At 37.6% G+C, this 27,761-nt stretch overlaps 1 protein-coding gene across 3 annotated transcripts in view; it reads right to left on the reverse strand.

Moving 5' to 3' along the window:
* Positions 1–769: 769 nt before the first annotated feature.
* PDE6D (phosphodiesterase 6D) overlaps positions 770–27,761 on the reverse strand; it is a 55,836-nt gene continuing 28,844 nt past the window's right edge. For all 3 annotated transcript variants that reach the window (XM_037849202.1, XM_037849204.1, XM_037849203.1), the window contains 4 exons: positions 5,365–5,453; positions 4,634–4,759; positions 3,783–3,888; positions 770–1,815 (listed from right to left, as the gene is read on the reverse strand). In XM_037849202.1, coding sequence (XP_037705130.1) covers positions 1,734–1,815; positions 3,783–3,888; positions 4,634–4,759; positions 5,365–5,453 — 403 coding nt within the window. In that variant the 3' untranslated portion in view covers positions 770–1,733. The remainder of the gene's footprint in view (positions 1,816–3,782; positions 3,889–4,633; positions 4,760–5,364; positions 5,454–27,761) is intronic.

Genomic DNA, 27,761 nt, shown 5'->3' on the forward strand with positions numbered 1-27,761 from the left:
TTCTAAGAAATGATGGGGCTGTAATTCTTTCTGTTTTTTTCAAAGCAGCTAGCAAAGAAATGTGTCTCTAATGGTTCTGGTTGGAGTTCAGAGTTCTAAGTGGAGAAGGGCATGGAAGGAGCCTCTAAGCAAATGTAGATGCATTCCCTAAGAAGTCCTTTTCCCCCTAGAATGACCTCTGACAGGATTCCTGGATGGAATTCTGTGGAGTAGAGATGGTTCAGCAAATGGAACGAGATAGGCCCACTCCCTGAGAAAAGAGATGGCACTTCAAGAGAGCAAAAGGAAACCTTGACTTATTTGCATCTTGTTTTTTAATCCAATATTGGTATTTTAAAAATAGACAGCTTTTAAAGACAATAGATCTACTGAGAGGAATAGAATCATCACTGATAAATGGTGATAGTATGCTAAGGATGTACTGCTTCTCTTTTCCATCTTCAGATTTAAAAAGGCCCTTAGATAAGGACAGAGAGCAGGAACCTGAGAGCAGGGGCCACACCAAAGAGAGTCTGTCTCTCTGGTTTACTCTCCTTCCTCTGCCCTCAGACCTTGCTATTTTAGTAACAACAGAACTTTTAATTGCTGGAATATTATAAAGGAAAGTGGAGGCTACTGGTAGCTCAGATGCTAAGTTTCTAAAAGAGAACCCTTTTTAGTGTTCTTCCCTATATCAGGCCTCAAAGCTCACAAATTCTCTTCCACACTGACTTCCTCTGACCCCGTCTTCTGACCTCAGTTCTAAAGGCCTCCCAGAGGCCACCTAGTCCCAGATGCTTTCCCATTGTTCTCCAGTTAAGTAGATAGAAATCTTTTTTTTTTTTTTTTCATTTTGTAATTTCTATTCTCCCACTTAGGAATAGCAGAGTCCCTACTCTACCAACTTAGGACTTCTACCCTTCCTGGAAATCTCTTGAATAAATGAGCATTATAAAAAAATGTTCAAATGTACAAACAACAACAAACAAAGGATGCATATATGTTGTGGAAGAGAAATCATGTCTAAGTGACAAATGTTAAGGTCAAGGGTCTTGTTCAGGTATGTTGTACATTCTTGGAAAGCAGCAGCTGAGGGACCCAGGAACCACAAGTCCTATCAGCCGATCTCTGGAATAACATAGAGTTGTGATCCTAGGGTTTGGTAAGTGTCTTTCTTCCCATCACGGATCCAGGTTCATGTTCCAGAAAAAGGAGAGATGGAAGCCTTGCCATGCTAAAGACTGTAGGAATATTTTAATTCATATCTTTAAATTACATTATGTAATATTAATATCACAGTCTATTTTACAAGTTAAATGTATGAGAATGGATGAAATAGAAATGGTGGGAAAAAACTAACATGGATCAGGAACATGAATTTTTCCCAAAACCAGGGGCCAAAGGAAGATGTGTAGCCTGCAGGGCCCAAAGAGGAGGCCAGAAGGATGACAGGTACAGCATTGGCTCATAGTAAGTGTTTTGTTCCCTGTGTTTATACCGCGAAGAAGTCTAGGCACCTCTCCCTGCCCTGGTCTTGGGTAGGGAGTTTAGTCTGGGCAGTGGAAGACGGCTGCTTGGGAGAAAAAAGCCATCTGGTAACTACACGGAGCTGGTCCCCTGGAGGCCGCAGGTGGTTTTTGCCGTAGAGGGAATTAGGGGTGGAAGTGTCAAAAATCAAATGTGTGGAGGAAAAAAGTAAAGTTTCCTCCTCCCCCAAAAAACCCAAATTCTTGAAATGCACACATATTCTTCTCTCAGACGTAGAAAAGTCTCACTTTGGATGTGCTTACAAGAAGATCATCGTCAAAAAACTTTGTTTCTATGATAACATTCCCACTGTAAATAAGAAGAGAAACAGAGAGAGGGAAAAAAAAGAAAGACAGTGAGCATGTCAGGCAATAAGCTTTCATTTCCACAAGCAGGTCCCTATCTGGGTCACTGAGCCCATGTACAGGCACCCCACCTAGAAGCCTGGCATGAGAACATTAAAATCTGTTTCCATATGGGGCTAGAAGTCTAAAATGAAATTTAACATATATGACTGGGTTTATCCTCCTCAAGTTCAAGAATTAGAAGAAAGAGCATGTCTTAATTCCTTGGTACATTCTAAAACTCTTAGCAGAGTGGTCTGCACACAGGAGCACTTAATAAACACACCTGACTTTCTGATGCCTCATTAATGGGTGCATTGGTTGGGTTACCCATGGAAACTGGCAGGCCTGGGGGTGGGAACATGGGAGGGGATTTCTCCTATAAAACCTGTGACAGTGGGCAGCTGAGGTTTGGCCTGCCTTGCATATGTTTTCCTTTTCTGGGTAACGGCACTCTGCTCTTCACTTGGGGAACTACCTCTTCCCCTGTCCATGGGTCAATCCTCCCACACCTGGCCAAAGGGTAGGAGGAGGATATAATTTGGGCCAATGAGACTCAGCCCCTGAGCAGAGTCCCTCCTATGGCAGCTCCTTGAAGAAACTATTCACAGGTTATGGACACCTGCATCTCCTGAGCTGTCCCAGGTCTCACCCTTATTCAACTGTCTTATGTTAGCCAGAGTCTGTTTCTATGGTTTGCAACGAAAGAACCCTAAACAATACACCAGATGGTACAGAGTAAAAACAAAGATAGAGAGAGGCTATGTGGACTCATTTTTATTGGTGGATACCTCAGTGCTCCCATTTATAGAATGGAAGAGACACTGACCTTACCAAATGACTCTTGAGCTGAGTTAAGGGCAACAAAAGTACTGTTTTTTGAGGTTCTAACAAGTGAGACGTGACTTATATAACCTAAATATATTATCACAGGCTTATTCATTTTAGTACCTGAAAGAAATTAGGCCTGGCCAAGAAGTCAAAAGGTTAATAAAATTGAAAAAATGCCCTTCTACATTATACTTTTCCAGGGTAATGAATAACCAGCAGATACATATTTGCTGGCAATTAATAATAAAATAGATAAATCAACTAGTCAAAGTCTAACTGACTAAGAGAACTTAAACATACCTACTAATGTAATTAAAAATCTAGCAAATAAAAAACTATTAAAGATTTAAAAACTAACTTCTACCTACAAATTCAATGTGACTTTCATAAAGGACCTGTTTAAAGAGATTATCCAATATTACACAGTTATCTGTGTGAATAACTCTTTAGTAGATACTATTACTGAAACATTTGAAAGACCAACACATTTCCCCAAGAGAAAATGGTAGATGGGCAGTTATTGACAAACTAATTGGTCTTTGAGGTGAAAGCATAAATATTTAAAAATGGTAAGCTTGTCTCTGAAACACTATAACCAAACAATACCCTCTAAAACAGAATTAGGACTTTGTCAGATCCTTTTAAATGGAATCCAAACAAGGTACAGGGGTTCCAAAAGTATCAGGATCAGGTAAGGGAGCAAATTAGCATGTATTTGATAAGTGTTCATATATATTTTATGCCAGATTCCTTCTATATCATTTCATTTTATCTTCATTACAACTCCGTGAGAGAGAATTATTAATTATATGTTTAGAGATGAGAGGACTACAGCTCAGAAAGGTGGTAAAGTATATGTTCAAAATGACAGAGCTAATCCATTGAAACAGGAATTTAAAACCCGTTCTAATCTAAAGTTTTCAATTCTTTCCACTCTATCACACTGCCTTTCTCTTATGATAAGTCAGTTATCTGCGGGTATTCTTTCGCCCTTATCTCTCAACCTTGTTCCCTGTTCCCTGAAGGGGACCCAGAGCCCCACCTGCCCAGACTGCCGGCTTCTAGACACACTTCACAGTTTCCCCAGACCTGCTCACTCACGTTAAGAGGCTTGCTGGCATCATCTGGGACTCAGGTGCTGCCTCTATCAAGGACTGCCAGGTGTTTGTGGAGTTAGGGATCACAAAGCCAAATTCAAAGAACCATTCTGAAGGAAAAAGGAAAAGGGGTGATCAGGTGCCCACGTGGAAAGCTTAAGTTCTCTTCAATGCCCACTTTTTAAAGTGAGCCTCTTCCTACCCTGAGAGCCACCAAAGGAAGTCATCAGAAACCTCCCAGACCAGAGACGTACAAAAAGGACACGGAAGCTTCCTGCAGGCTGTCCTCTGAACCAAACCAGAGGCTTAGTTCTCATGCTTTGGGGTATAAAGGATAAGGGCCAGCAGGCAGGATACAGAATTGGTAACATTTTCTTAAAAGGAGTCTGGGTATATATTATAAACAGAAGTACAGAATAGGTCTTTCTACTTGCAATTATAGTTCTAAAATTTATATGTGCATTCCTAGACTTCATGGTCACAACTCAATTCAGAGAATTGCTTTGAGAGTCAAATCTGTACAATACTGTATAAACAGCACTGTACCAAGCCCTAATTCAGAGTAGTTTGCTCCACAACATATTACCATCCAACATGAATGACAGAGCATGCACCAAAATTCAGGCTCACTCTGTCAGAAACCCTTTCGTTAAAGGGCTCTAAACACCTTGTAATTGTGAGTTTTGTTCTTGTTTGTTTTCCCTGGGGGACCCCAATCTCACAGGTGGCAGGAATTCTACTACAAACTGATTTGTAAAATGAATATTATCAAAGCACTGCTTGGGTTCACTGGGTCCTGCCTTTAGTCCCTGCCACCCTAAGTCCTATTTCACATGTGTATAGGCAGCAGAATACCTTCTAGGCATTGCCCTTTGAAGTAAACTTTTTGTTCCAGGCGGAATTTTTCCATTTGCTCTGCTGAAGAGAAGTTCAATTCTCGAGACACTGCTTTGCACTTGAGGATTTTCTTGGGAACACGGGCTGAGAAAAACAAATATTGAAGCCATTCTGAATGAAAACCACACGACAATGGTGCTTAAGGTTTTGGGGAGCTTCTTACCTGCTGATACAGAGAAGACATTATATATGTTAAATTCCTGTCTAAATCAGATGCCTTGGTAACTGCATTCTATTTTCATTTGAAGGCAGAGGTCCCCAATTGGTCAACTGCATTTGACTGACAGATTGCCAAGGGAACACCAGATTTTCTGCATCTAAGGGCATCACCTAGCCCCTTTCATTAGGAAGGGGCTGAATCAGTGCCCTCTCTCTGTTGGTTTTTACTCCTTACTTTTTCTTTTGAAAAAAGAAAGTGTAAATTTTCTTTTGAAAAAGATAGTTGAGTTGAATTCTTAGTTTATATCTTTGGGTATGGGCCAATGCTAAAATTTCAGCACAAAGTGGGTTTTGGGTAGTTGGAGAAAGAAACAAGAAAGGAACTAGAAACATCAAACAACATAGGGATTTATGTGCTGTATGTTCAGGGGCTCCCCCATGTCTTAGGTTTCTGCTGACTTAGCTTCCTGATGCCAGGCCCCGCTCCTGCTTCAGTCACACCCCTGGGCAGACAAAGGATTAGAAAGTACCTTCATGTTCCACTCCAGGGATAGACAGGTCTTCTGTTCCTTGCCAGAGTATCTTCCCTGTTTCAGCATCTCGAAGGTTCATCCAATTTCTGATCAAATATGATTAAGGAAAAACAAGGCAGTGAAAGCATCTCCTACCTTGTATTCCAGATGTCTCATATTTGCTTCTACCAGCTTTTGTTTACTTTTCAGCAAGTCTGCCAAACTGCTAAGTGCCATGAAAGCAGATAAAAAGGTGTAGAAGGGTCCAAAAGACATCTAAAGGAAAAAGCAGAGACCTGGAGAAGATATTTTTATCTACAATATAAGATCCAAAGACTGCACACACCTAGAAATTGCAAGAAAGGGGTAGAAAATTAACAGTGCAAAATTTACGATTCCCCAACAGAATATGACCAACTACAACAAAAGATCTAAACAGTCATCAGATGTACCCCAAGGAAATGACCTAGACAGATCACCTTACAGTGAAGACCAAAGCCACAGGTTTCACCTGCAGGCACAAAGTTTTCAAAGACCTTTTCAGTGCCCAGCTTTTAGATAAGAGAATACAGCCAAAGATCACCAGACAAGGAAAGCATGTACTATGAAAGAGAGAACAAAACAAATAAGAGAAAAAAGCAACTTAGAGGAGAAAGAGATTACAGACTTACAATGACTATGATACACAATTGAATTTTGTATATTTTATGTGATTTTCTCTGGCTCAGGGTTACGTCTTATGACCTTGGTCAACTGATGGTTTCTCTTTCAGTAAGAAAATACTTTCTAACTTAATTAATTACATGTTCTACTTTCTGAATTGTTCACCAGTACATTAAATAGTACCAATTAAAAAAAAAAAAAAACCTTCAGAAGGCAAAAAAGAACTCTTGAAAAAGACACATTTTGATAGAACTGAAAAACTCAGTACAAGGGGATGGAAATCTCTCAGTAAGTAAAAAGACAACAAGGATAGAAAATAGGAGAACAAAGACACAAAAACTGGAGGACAGTCCAAGAAGTCCAACATCTAACTAATAGGAGTTCTAGAAAGACAGAATGGAGAAAACTGTGCGAAGGAAATCATCAATGAATTAATTCAAGAAACCCTTCCAGACTGAAAGTGTCCAAGTCATATCATAGGGAATTTACAGAATATCAAAGATAAAAAGAACCTTCCAGAGGGAAAACAGGATGTCATATAATGGTTAAAAAATCAGAATGGAAAAAAAGTCAGAATGGATCAAACTTTTCAACAGGAACCCTGGAGGATAGAAGAAAATGGAGTGGTGCCTTCAAAATTCTGAGAGAAATAATTCCTGCAACAAACTACTACAAAAAAATATTACTTTCTCAAGAAGTTAATGATGATATGCCCCATCAAAATGGCAGGAAAAGAAACAAGAAAGCAGATGACATGGGATCCAGGAAGCAAGTGATCTAACATGTGACAGGCAAGGGGAGTGCCCAGAACGATGGAGAGGGAAGACTCCCAGACCAACAGCTCTCCTGCAGGCCTCCAGAGCATCTGTCCAGGGTCCGGACTAGAGCAGGTCAGAAAGCTTGGGAGAGATTTTTTTTTAAAGATGAAATTCATAGAATTCCTAACGTGTTTATATTGATAAATTTCAGGTATTTACTTCTAGCTATTCCAATACATTAAAACCTAAGAGGTGTTATCTATATAGTTCATAAGAACATCCACCAGAGTGACCTCTCGACTCCATTTGAAATCTCTCAGCCTCTGAAGCTTTATTTCGTTTCATTTCGCATCCCCCTTTGGATCAAAATGATATTCTCATTCCCACGATGCCAGGTCCAGATTCATCCCCGGGAGTCATATCCTGCATTGCCAGGGAGATTTACACCCCTGGGAGTCGGGTCCCACATAGGGGAGAGGGCAGTGAGTTCACCTGCCGAGGTGGCTTAGTTAGAGAGAGAGAGAGGCCACATCTGAGCAACAAAAAGGTACTCGGGGAGACTCTTAGGCACAATTATATGCAAGTTTAGTCTCTCCTTTGCAGTAATAAGCTTCGTAAGAGCAAGTCCCATGATAGAGGGTTCAGCACTAACATGTTCATATTGAAAGGAGATTTACACAACAAGGGGAGAGTTTAGGGCCAAATTAGTAAGAAGTACAGAAAACCCAAGCAAATGAATAAAAAAAAAAAAGACAATTATTAATACCAGGGAAAATCAAGGGTGGTACAGAAGGAGAAAGTTGTCATAGCATACTATATTGATATTGATAAAGTCATAATAATAAAAACACAGACTATGGATTCCATACAATTAATCTGGAAAGACGAGGGAATGAGAAGAGCACATGTGTGTGGTCAGGTGTGAAGTTGAGAAGGAATAAAACTCATTTTCCTTATTAAGAAGTCAATAAATGCCTTAAATTAAAACATTCAGACATAGCCATAGTATGCTACTTAAAAATATAAGGATAAATACTAAATAAATTAGCCAAAAAAAAAAATTGACAATAATTTTCAATGGGGAATAGAAAATAGGGGTGAGAGGACAGGGGATGCTGTTCTTCATTAGAAACCGGATAGACTTATGATTCTTTAAACTACGAACACACACAATTTTGGCAAAAAACCCCACTAAATTTAAAAAGATATCCCCACTTAAGGTGGTTACATAAATGAATATCCTTATTCTTAGGAAATGTACATGGCAGTATTATGTATTCAAGGAGTGTGATGTATACAACCTATTCTCAAATGTTTAGAAAGTTGATAGATGGATAGAATGATATAGCAAATGTGTCAAAATATTAACATTGGTGGATCTGGGTATCTGGGGGCAAAAAGGTATGTTGGAGTTCTCTCTATGGGGTTTGTTTATTTTTACAACTGTTCTGTAATTTTGAAATTATTTCAAAATAAAAAGTTTAAGGAAAAAAAAAACAGTGTTTCCAAGGTCTTTTTTTTTTGGAAAAAAAACCCAAACAAAACAATGGCCAAACCATTAAAGGAAAGAAAATTAAGCATGGACACTAAGTCTGAGAAAGATGGTTAATATTTGTAAAGAGACAAAGCTTTAGAAAAATACAGTTGACATAGTGATATAGTTTATGTGTGTGGGTTTTTTTTTCTCTCCTTCATTCCTCTCTGGCAACCAAACCTTCTTCCCAACAGCACCCTACATCTTCCCTTTCTCCACGGGAGGCAATGACTGCCTTGTTCTACAGCAAGCAGAAGAGCCAGATCCTTTTCTCCCCACCCTGGTGCAGCTGAGGGTGAGCACATGACCTCAGCCTGGACACCTGGACACTCAAGTTCAGGGACTCTGAATCTCCAGTCAATGAGGACTTCTGGAACAGTCAGCAGTTATTCAGGGTGAGGCACTGGAATCATGCCAACCTGACCTTTCCTGTTGTGTGTTGTTACCACAGGCCCTGGTCCTCCAACTTCCAGTCTGAGAGCTCCAGATAGCCTTCTATTCAGATATCCTTTCCCATTATTTGGGTAGCTTGCAGCGGAGAACCCTGAAGGACACAGCTGATTAGTATCATGTATTATTCTATGGTACTACATTTAGCTCTCTGGAGAGATTCTCAGTTTTGCTGCTATATAAGAAAAGTCACAAGAAATAACGGAGGGCTGTCCAGTAGAGTGCCTTGAATGTAATGGGCACCTTAGTTTCCTGTGCCAGCACCTTCTTGTTCACCATTCCTACTGCTGCTCTGAGGTTGGCTGTGTTTTGTGCTATTCTCCTCTCGGTGCATGCAATTTCGACATATAGTACTATCCTTATCTGCGCATTCCATCTCCACATGTTGCTGCTCCTCTGTGCCTAGATGATTTTCCCTCCTCTGCTCATATTTCCAAACTCCACTGTTTGTGGTGGTGGTTGTTTTTCAGCTAAATCCAAAAGCAAGTCAAAAGTATACATTCTTGCTTAGGCCATGTCTTATAATTCTAACTACTACCAATATGTTTACCAATCCTGGGGTTTCTATATATATTATGAGAAAACTTCCCCAACTGGAGAAATAACACAATGGGAAGAAGTCCACTCTGAGCTCGGCTCTAAACAGAACTGCCTCAGACATCTAATCCCAAAGTTTTCAGAATTCACAGTACTCACTAAACCTGCTCTACATGCTTTTCAGTCTTTCCACAGTCTCCTATGTATCCAATACAGAAACATGGACGATATCAATTTTCTTAAATCAGACAACAAAACAAAACTAAAGAAAGCTAAAATTACTTCTAAAGTTCCAGGCTTACATGCAGACAGAACATTTAAAAAAAAATTACCTCAAGAAAAGCCCTGGAGAAGGGTTCTCTGCACAAAGCAGCAGCTGGCTCTGACCTATCAGCTTCAAGTAAAAGCATTATTACCACTGGCCCAGGTCTGCAAATAAAAGCTTAGGATTGGGGCTTACTCTTTAATCTATCTATTAGGTGATTAAAAAAAAAAAAAAAAAAAAAAAAGAACATCTTAAATTAGAGCATTCTCTCTGATATCTAGGGGACATCGAATTTAAGATGCCTCCATTTTAGAGCAAGGGAGAGAGGCTACTAAAAATATGTGGTTTATTTCTCTAACACATTTCTTCTCTTTATAAAGAATCAGGTCAAGAGCTTAGTTAATTATCTTTTTTGGAAATACATTAAAAAAAATATCTCTAGCCAGTTCAAAGAGTAGACATGTCCTACAAGTACCCTAATCTAGAAAAATATCTTCTTTTGATATTGTATATCACATGCTTTATTTTATAATACTAATAAGACTTGTAAGATTTTATCCTCAAATAATACAAAATTAGAGAAATTCAGAGAGCTCTACTCAAGGATGTGAAGATGGAGGCTACTTAGGGCTCCTCCAAGTTCTGTAATATTAGGAGTAAAAACGAAAGCTCCTAGTTCACGGCGGAGATGCAGCCATTTGGGGACAGCTTTATAAATCAGAAAAATGTAAATCCATCATAGTCTTAGTAAAAAGAAATAAAAGTCATTAAGATAGCTGTCCTAAAACAATAACAATACTCCTCAAACTAGTCCTCAAATGAGGAAACACATTTGACTGAAAATGGTGGATATCAAAGGCAAGCTTTGGTGACTGATAATCATCTGGCTGAAAACATTTTTGTTTTAATAGCTTTTTGCTAACCAGATTTTTCAGAGAAAAAAAAAAAAAGAGCCTGAGTTTTACGACTCAAAGGTCAAGTCAATTCCAATCTTGAGAGAGAGTGGAGGATTAGGTGGACAAGCTGAAAGGAGGGGGGTTGGAGAACTATTTATAAATACCACCTTCTGGGTCAGCCAGGTCTTTTCTCATTTAAAAGCTCCCTGGTGATTTATATGCAGGATGAGCACAAAGGAAGCCTCCCGCTTAGAGGTGAGCTTTTCCAACCTCTCTCTTATTTGGAACCAGACAGACACAAAGAAGCACTCTTATGTAAAAGTAAAAGAATTTTAAAAATAAGCTTCAGAGGGAAATAATAAACTTCAGAGTGAAATCAATAATTTGCAAAGTATCAAGCCTTCGGAGAAGTAAAAAAGGAAGTAAACTAAGATAAATATTATGAAAGGATGAGACTCACTTGGCTTAACATGGAAAGTTACATAAATCCTCCTATATTTTAAAAGAATAGATGTGATCTGGTATGATTTAGGTGCAGTCTAATGTAGGAGCTGGGACAGACTTTAGGTATAGAAGACAGTGAGGGGGATGGCAGTGAGTGGGAAGGGAGGAGTTGGGGATCGGAGTAATCCAGTTAGATGAATAGGGGACTAGGTAAATTTCCTTGAGATGTGCATGCAGGAGATGAACAAAAAGGATGTAAAATATTTTGTAGCAATAATCTAGAAGCATTTTGGGATGAGTTCACTAGCTCTGGAATTCTCAATTAATTTTAAATGGAAATGATCAACATGAGTTTTTATGTAAAAATAGAACAGATACACTGTACATGCCAGTACCTCACTGGCCAGTTAAGGGACGAGGGAAGGATGAAAGAGACATTAGGGTAAGGGAGCCGAGTGGAGAGTGAGAGGAAATGGGGAAGGCAAAGCAGGGGAGGAGAAAAGAGAAATATACAAGACACCCACACACACCGAGGGAGAGAAAAAGACACAAGGATGGGAGTGAAGAGGAAAGAAAAGACACTAAGGAAACAACACAAATAGAAATGCCCCAATGCAACTCAGAACCCAGAGACAGGGCCAGGACCGAAGGGAACAAAAAAACAAAAAGGAAGAAGCTCAGGAAGTTTGGAGACGATTCTACAGTTTTTTTTCCTACTTTATTGGTTAGTGGCTTTTATAGAATTGTTTGAAATTGATGGGCCAAAAAGGAAGAGAGTGTTTCAACTGTTAAGGTCCTCTGAAAATATTAATTGGCTGATTCATAGTTTCATGTTACTTATCAACCAAACTGTGATACTTCTGAAAATGAAAGGGGGTGCTTGTAAAGTTCTTAGGATAGTGCTTGGGAATTTAGTGAGCCCTACATGTTAGCTACTATTATTATTATTAATTATAAAAATTCATTATCATCTCCTTTCTAGCCTCCTGACCTTTTCCTTGCTTCCATTCTTGCCCCCTCCTCCAGTCCATTTTCCCCACAGAAATGATCTTCCAAACTGTAAATTATATATCAATCCCCTGCTTTCCTCTGCACTTACCAAAAAAACAAAACAAAAACAAAACAAAACAAAACAAAAAAACGACCCAGTCCTTTTCATGGTTTCCCTCAATAACATACTTCTTGCCTCAAAGTCTTTGGCTGATCTGCCCGTATGCTCTTCCCCTTCCTCTTCACGTCCTTCAGGTCCTGGCTTCACTGGCATCTCCTCGGAGAAGCTCCTGGAACCCCTCAATTCACTGTCTGACTCCTAAGTCCGGGCTCCTTACGTGCCTCCATGCCAACACCCTGCTATGCCCTGCCCCCCTCTAAGGAGACAATTTGTAATATCTCCATCTCTTCTGAGATGAGCCTCCACACCACCCCACCTTTGGTGTGTTACTTCCCTGATCAAAGACCTTCAATGGATCCTCATAGACTGATCCAGTGCTCTCCAGGTATCTGCTCTCAAACTATCATTCATTCATTCAACAAATGCTTACTGACAACGTCTATCTAATACTACTAAGTATTGATGCCAAAGTTGCATGCAAAAAATGTGGGCAAAATTCTTTCATAAAAAGTGAGAGGGAGGGGGGAAAGATTTCTAAATTCATATTCTATTTTGTAAAATGTATGGCCTTATTAAACATATGAAAAAATATATTTGTCTATTTCATCCACATCCTTTTAAAAATATAACTTTTCATTAGAAAGATAAGAGATTGTCTTACATCTAGGGCCACCTTATATTTTGGTGTATTCTGGCAATTTTATGGGTTCCTTCTAGTTAAAGCCAAAGAACTTATTGCCTCAGCCCTCACAATTCTTAATGATACTGAGATAATTCTATAATGATATTAACCCAAATCCTGATTACCAATCTATGGATGGAAGATGTATAACATTTCAACAAACCACCAAAAAGGGAACTGGTTTATCAGATGTTATTCTATTCCAGTTTTTTTTTTTTTTTAATAAACTCCATTTTAGAATGGTTATAAAATAGTTGTAGAATAGTTATATTTACAGAAAAAAATAGTAGAGTTGCCATATATCCTGCAACCAGTATTCCCTATTATTAACATCTGACATTACTATCTTACATAGGTCACAATTAATGAGCTCATTTTGATACATTATTATTAACTAAAACCCATATTTTATTCAGATTTCCTTAGTTTTAACCTAATGTCCTTCCTTTTTCTGTTCCAGGTTCCCACCCAGACCACATTACATTTAGTCGTTATGTCTCCTTAGTTTCCTCCAGATTGTAATAGTTTCTCACTCCTTGTTTTTGACGATCCCGACAGTTTTTAAGAGTACTGGCCAGGCATTTTGTAGAATGCCCTAAATTGGGGTTTTTCTGATGTTTTTCTCATGATTAAACTGGGATTATGGTTTCAGGGAGGAAGCCCAAAGAGGGGAAGTGCCATTCTCCTCATATCATATCTAAGGCACATGCTATCAATAGTGACTTATCACTAACGATGCTAACCTGGATCACCTGGCTTAGGCAGTGTTTGTCACTCTGGAAAGTTACTCTTTTCTCCCCTTTCCAGATTGTATTCTTTGGAAGGAAATGTGCACAGCCCACACGTAAGAATTCTGTGCAGTTCTGAGTGGAAGATTTGTTTCTTTTTTCCCATTTACTTAGTCATTTATTTTTGTGATCCAGTCGGTTTTATCAAATAAATGTGCTTTGATACCTAAATTTTTATCTTCTTGTCAACACTAAGCATTTGCTTAAAAATATTTATGATGCTTACATGTAAGTCTCAAGGATTCCTTGGGTTGGGAGACAGATAAAGACCATAGGACATGAGTACAGAGTCACAGGGAAGAGCTGAGAAAGGGTAAAGCACGCTTGGTTTAGAGCAGAACACCTGGATAGGAGTCCAGGCCCTACCACATAACAGCTGTGTGATCCTAGACAAGTCATTGAACCTCCCTGAGTTTTAGATTATAAACTACAGATGGTAATACCAAAGTCAAAAGGTGGTTGTAAGAATTACATGAAATGCCAATGAAAATGGCTTATAAATTGTAAAACATGATACAAATATAAGAATTATAGCAAAATTATTCAGGATTAGAAAAGAGAAAAAAATCTGGAAGTAACTTAGAGGATATTTTGAATTCTCTAATAAAAGAAGATATTACTTTAAACTTTTTCTCTATTATCTTCAATAAGGGAAAAGTAACTGAAAGCTTAGTTGTATTTAATATCTGACTTTGTTTTATTCATTCGAAACCTTATAATTCCTAGAAAATCTGCCACAATCCTTTGTGTTGCTCATACAGTAATCTCCATCCCTTCTCTTTTCCTCATCTGTTTAAGAGTACAGATCATAAGTAATTCTATTTTTATACTTGTAAACACATATACACTTAAATATATACAGAGCAGAAATTATATTTGTAATTCTATTTTTATACTTGTAAACACATATACACTTAAATATATACAGAGCAGAAATTATATTTGAGGGCTTTTATCTGTTAACCTGAAAATAAAAGATGACTGCTTTAGTTTTAGCATTTCAAATAAAATCTAACTTTAATTCCTTCTGATTTTATACTTATCTATATTTCATACAGAACTCAGGAATGATATGTAATTCTTAAAATTAAGAATTAGGTAGATTTTTTAAGAAAAATCATTAGAGAATATATTTTTTTCTACTATTGGCACTTGTTAAGCTAGTTCACTTAAGGTATTTTTTTCTCTTTTATATTGCTGGCATAATAGCCTCCGAAATAATTTCCCTCCTTCAATCTCTAGTCCAATTTCTCCAAGTGTGGATTGATGACCTTGTGAAAAATGCCATTCCCAGGGCCACATCTCAGACCGTCTGAATCAAAATCTGTCTGGGTGAGCTGGCAATGGTCATTTTAAAAAAGTCATTCTTATGTGCAATAAAGTTGAAGTACTAGTTGTCTAGCCTTTATAATCTAATACACTGTGGCTAGAGTTACAGTACCAAAATACCGTGGATCATTACCTCCTCTTCAAGAAACTTCAATAGTTTTTCACTGTTAAGGGGAAAGTTTTAGGATTTACAGTTTTTACGTTCTGGCTCTAGCATCTCTTTGTTCTCCTCTCCTGCTTCAAGCTCCTTCTTACAACCCATTCTCTAGTAGGTATACTGACTATACTATGCACTTGTCCCTTTGTGCTCTCTGGTGAGCTCAGGCACTCATATGAAGCTTCTCTCTAGAGAAGACAGCCAAATCAAACCAGCTGAATTGCCTTTTGGGGATCCAGTCACAGGTTATGATCACCACCAGGCCACAACTGCCAAAGGTGATAAAAAGAGGTGGGCAACTCTCTCTTACTGAGCCATCTCGACAGGTGAACTCGCTGCCCTCCCCCCTACGTGGGACCCGACTCCCAGGGGTGTAAATCTCCCTGGCAATGCAGAATATGACTCCCGGGGATGAATCTGGACCCGGCATCATGGGACTGAGAGTATCTTCTTGACCAAAAGGGGGATGCAAAATGAGACAAAATAGTTTCAGTGGCTGAGAGATTTCAAATGGAGTCCAGAGGTCGCTCTGGTGGACATTCTTATGCACTACATAGATAACACCTCTTAGGTTTTAATGTATTGGAATAGCTAGAAGTAAATACCTGAAACTACCAAACTCCAACCCAGCAGTCTGGACTCCTGAAGACAATTATATAATAATGTAGATTACAAGGGGTGACAGTGTGATTGTGAAGACCTTGTGGATCACGCCCCCTTTATCTAGTGGATGGATGAGTAGAAAAATGGGGATAAAAACTAAAGGACAAATGGGGTGGGATGGGGGGATGATTTGGGTGTTCTTTTTTCACTTTTATTTTTTATTCTTGTTCTGGTTCTTTCTGATGTAAGGAAAATGTTCAGAGATAGATTGTGGTGATGAACGCATAACTGTGTTATCATACTGTGGACAGTGGATTGTATACCATGGATGATTGTATGGTGTGTGAATGTATTTCAATAAAACTGAATTTAATTAAAAAAAAAAAAAAGAGGTGGGCAAGAACTTAGAGGACCCCTTTGGAGGCAACCATGGCAGAGGAAAATGGGAGTAACGAGCAATAGCATCTGTCATCAGCAGTGGCTACAATAAAAAGTTGCCCCAGATGAAATAACAGAAGAGCAGAGCCATCCATCTCATCCCAAGGAAATTTCTCTAAAATAAGTCAAGTCTGACTAGTCTTTATTTCCATCTCTGAGAGAAGGAAATATCTTTGTCTTTTTATATACATATAAGAATGCCATAAATGCTGTGTGGCAAAACTTGTTCCAAGTTTTTCATTGTGCGATGACACTAAAAGAAAGGTGATAATGCAGAGCTCTTAAGTACCTTGGCCCAGGGTCATACAGCTAGGAAGGAGTGGATCAGGATTGGGAATCATGGTCAGCTCCAAAGCTCAAGCTTCTCCCATTACCCTCAACCCCAAATACTGCCTCCCCATGACAAGGAATAAAGCAATTATAAAATAACCACCGTATTCTTCTTGCTCTGCAGTCATCTTTATTATTCTTCGCTCCCAAAGAGTATAATTCACTCTTATTTCCTATTCCAGCTTTTAAAGTTACTGTATTTTTTTCTGAATGAAATGAAAAACAGTTTATTTGTAAAAAGACCCACAAAAAACTAAGTCCCAAGCATTTCTATTAACACCAAACTGCACAAACCAATGACAACTGCGATTTCAGCCCTAGGCTCCCCCACCTTTGATGAAGCTGATTGCTTATGAAAGTGATCCACAGATAAAATACAGCTTTTAATCTTTTCAGTCACTAACGTATGAGGTTTCCCTTAGTTTGCTTGTTCTTGTACACCCTGAGTTTTGTGGCCTTTGGATGCTGAATTGTTGAATGTGCTTGAATATTAGGTGATGAAAGAGGAATATAAGATTACAACAATGGATGAAAAGGAACATTTTATGCTCAGGGGAGAGAATGCTTCAAGAAATGGTGAGAAATGAAAAATAAAGATGCTATTATAAAAGTAAGAAAGTCATGCTTACTGGGGAATATTCACTTTTAAAGTGAGAAGTAAGGCAAAGATACCCTTCAGCACCACTATTATTTAACATTATTTTGGAAGTAATAGGCAATATGATTATAAGAGAAAGGAAGAAGAAATAAGAAAATTGGAAAAGAGGAAGTAAAATTATTATTATTTGCAAGTGATATGATTGTATATTTGGGAAACCCAAAAGAATCTAATGAAAACCTACTATAAACAATCAACAAACAAGTAAAGTCGTTTGGCTCAAAATTAATAATCTATATATAAATAAAAAACAGAAAACATAGTGAATTAAAATTTCATTTGCAAAAGCAAAAAAAAAAACAACTTTAATGCTACTGAGGGACACAAAAGAAATCTTAAATAAATGGAAAGGCCTACCCTCTTTTTAGATAGAAAAACTACATGTCATAAAAACTAAATGTCCATAAATTAATCTATGAGCATAATGAAATCCCAATAAATAAACTACAGGATTTTTTAAACCAGATAAGCTGATTCTAAAGTTATATGGGAAGTATGAGAATCATGAGGAAAATTCTGAAAAGAAGAATAACAATAGGAAATATATTCTTCCATATATTAAAACTTACAAATCTACAGTAATTAAAATAGTGTGTGGTACTGGATATGAACAGGTAGATAAATGGAAGAGAACAGAAAACTCACATAGAACACAAAATCATACTGAATTTAGTATATATTAATGGTGATATTTTAAATCAGTGCAAGAAGATGGACTACTGAATAAATACTTGGGGCAAAAGGCTGGCCATCTAGATAAAAATTAAATTGAATCTCAACTTTACTCTTTCCACTGAAATGTATTTCAGAAAAAGAGCAACAAACTACCAAGGAAAAACGTGAGAATTAAAAAAAAATCTAGTAGTGGGAAAAGTCTAATAAGACAGAAAAATCCAGAAGTCTATTTAACTGAGGTTACTTGCAAACTGTCAGAACAATCTTACTTACATGCCAGTCATTGCCTAACTCCTCCACTTAAAGTCTGTAAAGGAACCCTATTTTTTTCTTCTATTTTTTAAAGTTATTATTATTTTTCACAGTTTTGAGATTTTTATTTTATTTACAGGTAAATGAAACACACCCCCTATAAAGAAGAAGCAATATAAAGAAGTAGTTGCTGGCTCCACAGCGACGTTAGAAAGGAGTCCATGCTACCGTTTCTTCAAACAATGATTTGTTAAAAAAAAAAAAATGCCATGATTTCATGTTGCATATGAGAAAAAATTCAAAATAAAAATGACCTTTCAAAACTCCACAGTCCCTGATGAAATGTGTGAGGTTACTTGGATGCCACTTTCATTTCAGTGACAGCCTTTGCTCCTCAAGAGCAATAGCCCAGAGCAAAAGACTCCACACTCCTCCCAAGTATCAGCTCAAGGAATGGGGAGACCTCGATCTTTGAGAGCCTGAACTTTCAGCTTCTGTGCTTCCAGCTTGGTCTGCTGTTCCACCCTTTGCTTTTCTAGGATTTCTTCGATGGACACTTGCTGGAGGGGTGTGCCACTCTCCGCTTCCAAGTCTATTTCTCCTACTAGGATCAATTTTCTCCTCTGAACACAAAAATCCCTCGAGGACTATCACCGGATTTTTTGCCCACATGAATACGGCTCCTCAGTCTGACGTAGCACTAAGCAAATTGATGAATGCTTCTTAAAACGCCTGTAAGTGTCCTTCCATCTCGAAGCAGGACCAAGTGCTTTTCCTAGACTTCACTCGGAGGAGATGCGCTACTCGCTGTCGATGTCCTCGCTGAGGCTGGCGGCGCCGGGCATAGAATTCATTCCTGAGCTGAGATAACGTTGCGGGAGCGCCCACCACCTTTTTCCTTCCCAGTGGCCGCCTCGGCGGGACCGGGAAGGCAACCCGGACCCTTTTTATTTTTACTTAAAAAGGTTCCTCGTTACTCCCAGACATACTTTCTGCTTAAGTAGGGTATTCCAGCCTCGAATTTGATCAGTTGACTCCCTGTGCAGCAGCTTCTGTTCTGTTGTTAACTCTGCAGTCATCTGGTTTCAATTCCCTAAAGGTGTGTGGCTTCTTTAACTAGAGGGGCAAACATTTTATACCTCCTGGCTGAAACAGCTACCACAATCCCACATCTCTGAAGCAACATCCAAAAATCAGCTTCCACCTGCAAACAGTCCCTCCTCAATGCCTATTTCATACTTGTCTTCCTCTGTCTGGTTTTCTAGTACTTGCTCCCCATATACATCCTTTCTTCTGAACTCACATAGCACTTTTAGTGGGCGTTTCACATACTAGTTACTGTCTTGTTTGATTATAGACTTCTTCAGAGTAGAAGTATTTTTCAGTGAGTTGATAACAAAAGCAGGGAAATCTTTGGCCAGGATTTCTTAGCATTTGACTACATCTGATGAGTAAGACTTTCTAGTACACCAAAAGTACTTAGCAAATATTTTATTTTTCTGCTATTACCCTCCGTTCCCTCTCTTTATGTACCCCCCCCCCACTTTGGTCGTACCTTATGATTTTATTTTTTGTTGGGATAATAAGGCTAAAAAGGATGAAAACTGGAAAATTTGCTTACAATTATTAGATTTGGGGTACTCTATATAAGGATAATCAAAATTAGTTTTTTTAGAGTGCATTTTCTTAGGAAGGATTTCTCATTTTAGAATTGTTTAATGAATTAAGGCCAAAAAAGGGGATGAATTTCTTAATCAGTATTTATTTTTAATCTACTTTGTAAAGTCCACATTAATTTATCTTTTTCATGGCTCTTATTAATAGGTATTTTAGAACTGCTGTACAGTTATTTATTTTGTATAAATAATATGAATGTTTGTATTTATAGTCTCTTTAAAAAAATCAGATTCTAGAAATAATCGTTTCCTGTCATTTCAAGAACAGTTTAGAATTACAGTCTTTGGAAAAAGTAATCTCTTAAAGATGCTACCAAAGTCAAAACAAGGACAAGTTACTAAATCTATGCCATGGAAACAAAGATATCACTAGATCCATTAGCATGAAGCTTGCGTGCAAAGAAATCCTTTAAATAGGATATTATTATAAACAAATAGCAGAGTTGCTTTTATTTTCATACTACTACAGACTTGCTAAGCTTAAAAAAATAAAGAGTATATCTGCTTGTATACACTTCATATTTAACTAGAAAAAGTGATCAGATCTAAGATTCTATGAGATATGTTTTCATTTAAGGCCCAGAGGGAGCACTTTTCTAGTCTCTGAGACCAAAGATTTTGAGATTTATAATATGGAAAATTGCTGGTGTTCCCATACATGTGAATTTAATTTTAGCAATTTAAAATGTTGTGTGAAAATCAAGATTTTTTTTTTTTTTTTTTTTTTGGTAAATTAATCTAAAAAGCTCTACAGGAATTTACTGTTTAAAAGGTACCAAGTGGGTTACCTTATAAATGGACTAAATCTTCAGTAATATTAACATTTAAAAACTCTAATTTGAGAGTTAAGTGAATTTTTGTTTATTGTGATTTCTTTAGGCAGGGTATACCCATTATAAGTAGTTCAGGGGTTTTGTTGTGATGGGGAAGGATTTGAGTCATGGTAGGTGGTAACAACCCTCTAAAAAGCTAAACTTCTGTTTGCCACACCACCATGGTAATATAAGTCTTTCCCCACCACTTAAGACTTCTCTTTTTTAATTCCTCTCTTGTCTCTATAATTGCATATTTTCTTTCTTTCTTTTCTTTTTTGTAAGCCAAAGAACCTGAAATGCATCTTGTAAGAAATACATGCTTTCAATAATGCCTCAAGCAAAGGCTAAGCCCAAACTATCTGTGTCTGAAACAATTCCCAGGCAGCACCACCTCTGTACAGGTCTATGATGTATTAGTAATTGCTGGTGGAGGTTGCCTCCGTCAATTAGTTCCTGTCCACACTATTTTCCTTTGTCTCAGAAGCCACAAGGGAGAGACCTATAGGTTTGCTTTTGATTTGTAACAACAGCAGAGGCTATGGATTCCCTCCCCTGCCGAACTTGACTCTTTGCCCCTCCCCTAGAAACAGGGTAAAACTGGAGACAGAACATCCAAACAGGACAAGTAATCTGCTATTCCATGAAACTTTTGGTTGGCTACCTGGGTAACATGGAAGTGTGTCAGATGAAGGAACAACAACAACAAAAATCTGTAGAGTTGATTTTGACAGAAAAGTCTGCAGGGATCCTTTTACTCTTTGCTTCTTTGCTCAATTTCTCACTTCTTTTTTCTTTTAATACACGCAGCTGAGTCTGACCAAAAAGCAGCTGGTTCCACAACTGTTATGTCTGGTTATTCACCAAATGAACTCTCAGAGCAACAAGAGGACATGTTATCCAGGGAAAAGAGTAGTTCACAGTACTGTACTAATGCCAATTTTCTGGTTTTGATAATAGACTATGGTTATTTAAGATGTCATTTTTGTGGGACACTGGATAAAGGGTACATGGGAGCTCATTGTACTATTTTTGCAACTCCTTGTGAGTCTAAAATTATTGAAAAATAATGTTTAAAAATTAAAAAGTAGACCAAAACACCCACTGGAGGGCCACTAGCTTCTAAGACAACATTACAAGATTCTAAGGGGGTGCTTTTCTATGGCCATCACAATCCTATTGTTGCTTTACTTATCTTTAAATCTATCATTTTTCCACCTTGGTAATATCAAAGTAAATGATATTCTAGTAATATCATAACAAAATTTCATTATTTCAATAAAAATAAGGCAAAGACAGGCCAGGAGGAAGTTTCCTGAACTGCAGTTTCTAATCCTCTGTTGATGAGGTGTTTATTTCTTACCCTGAGAATCAAAGGCTTTCCGGTGTAGGAAAGATAAAGGAGAGTTAGTAGCTGTGAGGAGAGCTGCTGATTTCAAACAACTGGTGGTGGTTTTGAACCTGGGTAACTAGAAAAATAATGGTACTTTATGAAAAGCAAGGAATTTAAGAGGGAAAGTTGATTTTATTTTAAAGAGGAAGGGGAAAGAGTTAGTAACAGACGAGCATGGTAAAGGAGGTTCCTAACAGTGAGGTCCTTCAAGAACATGAAGGATGAAATGAAAAAAAATGAAGTAGAGCGCACAGGTGATGGTGGCGGGAAGGGCAGAGATAGGACTTGCACTAAAGCACACCTAAAGCTACAATAGTTAGTATGGTATTAGCATAAAAATAGATTGATACACTAAAAGCCTAGATGTGACCCCAGCATATATAAAGACTTTTATATATCCTAAATTTCAAATCACTGAAGAAAAATATTTTAATTATCTCACACTACTTACTATAATATATGCCAGTTGGCCTCAAGAGTTAGATATTAAAAAAAAACCCGGCTGAATATTTCTGTGACCTAAGGATGAAGAAGGCCTTTCTAAGCAGAAAAGCAAAAGAAGAAATCATAAAAAGACTGAAGTATACATAATTCTGCTGAAAAAGTTCAGGACATCAGTGGTTTCATCAGGAGAGGGAGGAGACCAGGATTGGGGATGGAGGTCAGAAGAGACTAGTTTATAGGAATTGCTTTAATTTTTTACAAGGAAAATGTATTCATGTATTAACCTGAGTAATTAAATTTAATTTGTAAAGTACTTCAGAAAGTAAAAACGTAGAAAACCTTCTGTACATCAAAATCATAAGGAAAGTTAAGTCAAATGAAAAACTAGAAAAATATTTATATGGCAAACAAAGGGATAAGGTTTTTACTTTATAAGGAACATTTATACAAAAAAAAAAAAGATAAACACCCCAAAAGAAAACTAGGCAAAACATGGGAGAAATGCAAATTTTCACCTGTCCATCTTGCAACCTGAACTGGGCTTTTAGAGAAGGTGAGGGAGAAAGAGCTGCCCTCTCTGGAGGGTTCCCAGGGAGAGTCAGGTTTCAGTGAGGGCAGGAAGAGGGGTGAGAGGGCTCTATGAAGAGGCAGGGGGTTTTGTTCATGACGGAGAAAGGCTTTCTTCTGACAGGGCAACTGTGGTGTTGAAGGGGAACTGGGTGGAGTATGAAGCCAGGGCATGAGACTACCAGAAAGTACTGGTGCCCGGAGAAGCCTGTGTTTTGGGCGGTGCAGGAAGTTTACAGGAATGCAAGTCAAGGAGCAGTTCATAGTTTCCAACGTTGCCAAAAACTACCTGAGGGCTCAGACTCTTTGGGCATTGCTTGTCATGACTTTCCCTGGCTTTCTTTTCCAGCCAGTCACCAAATCCTATTATTTCTTCCACTGAAATGCATTTTTACTTTTCCACATCATCCCTGGCAAATGATTTCTCTCTCTCAAGTCTCTCTCCATTTCAATTCAGTTTGCATATTGATGCCGGACTAACCTTAAATATCATTTGGATCATGCCCCCTCCCTGCTCAAAAACATTCTGATGCTTTCCAGTCACCAGATCAAGTCAGGACACCCTAGCCCAACACCCTTAACTCTGCAAGTTGGCTTCAAAAAACATCCGTTCCAGCCACAGTGGTTCAATGACTGACCAGGCCCTACACGTGACACCATCCCCCAAATATTTTTTATGCTTTCCCTAATCCTGATGTCTCACCTGAACACCCTTTTCTTTTTACTTATCCATATCCTAGCATTCTATTATGTGCAGTTTAACTCTACTTCCATCAGTGTAGCAATGTGGTTAAAGTGCAGGGTCGGAGTCACACAGGCTTGGTTATACTCAGGGCTCTGCCATTTAATGGTTTTAGGCAGAGTTCCTTAAGGCTTAGTTTGACTCAACAAAATATGATAAATGCTTATATGATTTTGTGAGAACTCAAAGAGAATTAATATATGCAAAATTAATACAGCGCACGGAACACAATAAGTACTCACTAAATAAGTATTAATATTGTTGTCCAAATGCCCTTTTTTCTCTGAGTATAAAGCCTTTCTTACTAGCTTGAAATAATAAATTTCTCTTACATTAGTTTCTCTTACATTTAAACTTTTTATGTTTAGGTCTTATTTCCTTATGATTTATTTACTCTATTTCATTAACAGTAGGAGTGCCAAACCCTGTATTAGTTACTTTACATACAACAAAAACCCCAAGAGTTAGGTATCATAAATTCTACTACCTCACTTTCTGGGTAAGTATAAATCTAACAAAATATATATAAGATCTATATGAAGAAAACTATCAAACTCTGATGAAAAAAATCAAAGAAGATCTAAATAAATGGAGAAATATTCCATGTTCAGGGACAGGAAGACTCAATGTTATATTATTAAGATGTCAATTCTTCCACCTTGATATATAGATTCAATGCAATCCCAATCAAAATCCCATCAAGGCATTTTTTGGATATTGAGAACTTGATTCTAAAGTTTCTATGGAAAGGCAAAAGACCCAGAAGAGCCAACACAATACTCAAGAAAAACAAAGTTGTAGGACTGACACTACCCAGCTTCAAGACTTACTATAAAGCTACAGTGATCAAGACAGTATGGTATTGGCAAAATAATAGACAAATGGATCAACAGAACAAAAGAGAGAGCCTAGAAATAGACATACAAATGTAGTCAACTGATCTTTGACAAAGGAGTAAAGGCATTTCACTGGAGAAAGGACAGCCTTTGCAACAAATGGTACTCGAACAACTGGACATACAGATGCAAAAAAATGAATCTAGACACAGATCTTACACATTTCACAAAAATCAACTCAAAATGTATCATAGACCTAAATGTAAAATGCAAAACTATAAAACTTCTAGAAGACAACATGGGAGAAAATCTAGGTTATAGTGGGTTTGGTGATGACTTCTTAGAAACAACTCCAAAAGCATGATCCATGAAAGAAAAAACAGATAAATTGTACTACATTAAAACTAAAAACTTCTGCTCTGTGAATAACACTATTAAGAGAAAGAAAAGACAAGTCACAGATTACAACCATGAGATACCACCACACACACATTAGAATGGCTAAAATCCAAAACCCGAACAGCACCAAATGCTCGTGAGGATGTGAAGCAAAAGGAACTCTCATTCCTTGCTTCTGGGAATGCAAAATTGATGCAGTCACTTTGGAAGACAGTTTTGCAGTTTCTTTTGAAACTAAACATAGGCTTATCTTATGACCCAGCAATTGAATTCCTAGGTATTGCCCCAAAGGACATGAAAACTTAGGTCCCTGCAAAAACTTGCACACATAAGTTTATAGCAGCAGGTAATTGCCAAAAATTGGAAGCAACCAAGATGCCCTTCCATAGGTGAATGGCTAAACAAATTGTGGCACAACCATACAATGGAACATTATTCAGTGATAAAAAGAAATGAGTATGAAGCCACAATAAACATGGAGGAAACTTAAATGCATGTTGCTAAGTGAAAGAAGCCAGTATGTAAAGTATACTATATACTGTATGATTCCAACTATATAGCATTGAGGAAAAGACAAAACTATAGGAAGGGGTAAAAGATCAGTGGTTGCCATAGGTTTGGGAGGGTGGGGGAAAGGACAAACAGGTGGAACACTGGAATTTTTAGGGCAGTGAAGCTCTTCTGTATGATATCGTAACGGTGGATGGATACATGGCATTACTTACGTGTCAAAACCCACAGAACTGTACAATACAAACAGTAAACCCTAATGTTAACTCTGGATTTTAGTTACTAATAATGCATCAATACTGGTTCATCAATTGTAACAAATGTACCACACTAATGCAAGATGTTAATAGGGGAAACTGTGTGTATGGGGAGAAAGAATATATGGGAACTCTGCACTTTCTGTGCTATTTTTGTGTAAACATAAAGCTGCTCTAAAAATAAAGTTTATTATTAAAAAACCCTAAGTTTTGGATATATTAAAAAACCTTACCCAGTATTAAACTGTTGGTAAATAGATGAAGATGTAAGTTATTTTTTTTAATTTATTTTTAAGATTTAGGATTTCTTAGGATTTCTTCGAATTATCATTGGGTAGTTCTAATGAATCAGGTATATTGTTCTCCCCTTACCAGGAGATTTCTCCCAGAGAGAATTGAGCACTGTCACTAGATCTGCCTTCAACATCACTCCCAAACAGCCAGAGCCTGCTTTTTTCCTCCAGGGACTGTTGCTATTCTCTGACTTTCAGAAAGAAAGCATACTGGAAGTTCCATGTTTTGTTGTAAGAAGAGAGGAGGATCACTTCCAGAGTCAGAAATCATGCCACGGGGCATCAAGAACAAAACCTAAGTTTCCATCAGTGAAAAGCATCCATTATCCTCCTTGATTTTCCTTAGGGGAAAAAAAAGATAGGCTCTTAATAGAAAGAGCCAAGTCTCCTGAGTATAGAGAGGCCAACTTCCCCCAAAGTAACATTTAAAAGTGTGTGTGTCTTAAAAGTAAGAAAGACAAAACCCTAAAGGGCATGAGGACAGACTCCACTACCATTTATTCTTTAGTTTGATCCATTAAATGAAAGGGCAACTACAGACAACTAGAAATTTTTTAAAAAAAGATTCAAAGGAACACAAAAAATGAAGGGATATTGTAATAAATGTTTACAAACTGATTTTCAGTAGAATTATCATATATTTAAGGACTCTCTAGGAGCTTATAATTTCCAGACTGTGAAAAAGCATGGCCTGGGAGCTAAGTTTTATCTTGTCAACTTTCAAATTGTTTTGGCTGATAAAGTTTAAAGAACTCCTCCAAAACAATCATTAAAAAAAAAAAGAAACCAAACAAGCATAAAACAGAACAACAAAAAATAAATTTCTTCCCATGTTTAGGAAAGTTAACGACTTAAAAGACCCAAAAACCAATAGGCTCATCTACAAACTTGCCTTTTCTTCTATACTGTCTCTAGCCACCTGGGATAATTAAGAGGTCAGGAGTGGAGTATATATCCCCATCAGTAGGGGACCAGAGTTTCAGTCTCTGGAAACCCTCTGGATTTGAATTCACTAAGACACAATATACCTAACTCCTTGAGTTGGGAACCTGGAATTGATGACTAACAGGAGTTCAGAGATTTCCCCATTTGTTCATCCACTTGTCAAATTCTGCCCATAGGCTCTTAACCTGTGGTGGAATGGTAAAGAACTTCTTTCTTTTGTTATTCTCTCCTACAGGTAAAAAAAGAATTATATGGATCAGACTAATTAATATTAGGAAGGAAATAGTCTCCAAAATGATTTATAGAATTAATCCTGATTCAAATACCAGCTGGCTTCTTTGTAGAAATTGATAAGCTGATCCTAAAATGTATATGAAAATTCAAAGGGCCCAGAATAGCCATATAATCTTGAAAAAGAAAAACAAAGTTGGACGACTCTCATTTCTCAATTTCAAAACTTACTACAAAGCCACAGTAATAAAGACTGTGTAGATAGACATGTAGATCAATGGAACAGAATTGAGAGTCTTGAAATACCAAATCAATATGGTCAATTGATTTTCAACAAGGATGCCAAGACAATTCAATGGGGGAAAGAATAGTCTTCAATAATGGTGCTAGAACAACTGGATGTCTATATACAAAAAACTAAGTTGGACCCCTATTTCATACTATACAGAAAAACCAGATCAAAATGGATCATAGATCTATGAGCTAAAATTATAAAATTATAACACTCTTAGAAGAAAATATAAGGAGTAAGCCTCTGTGATTTGGGTTCGACAAAGCCTTCCTTTTAGATATGACCCTAAAAGCACCATCAACAACAAAAAATAGATAAAATGGACTTCATCAAAGTTAAAAACTCTTATGCTTCAAGGAACACTATTAAGAAAGTGAAAAGATAACACATAGAATGGGAGAAAACATTTGCAAATCATATATCTAATAGGGGATTGTATTCAGAATAT

This window comes from Choloepus didactylus, chromosome 9 (assembly GCF_015220235.1).
Source record: "Choloepus didactylus isolate mChoDid1 chromosome 9, mChoDid1.pri, whole genome shotgun sequence".
In the NCBI taxonomy this organism is placed as follows: Eukaryota; Metazoa; Chordata; class Mammalia; order Pilosa; family Megalonychidae; genus Choloepus; species Choloepus didactylus.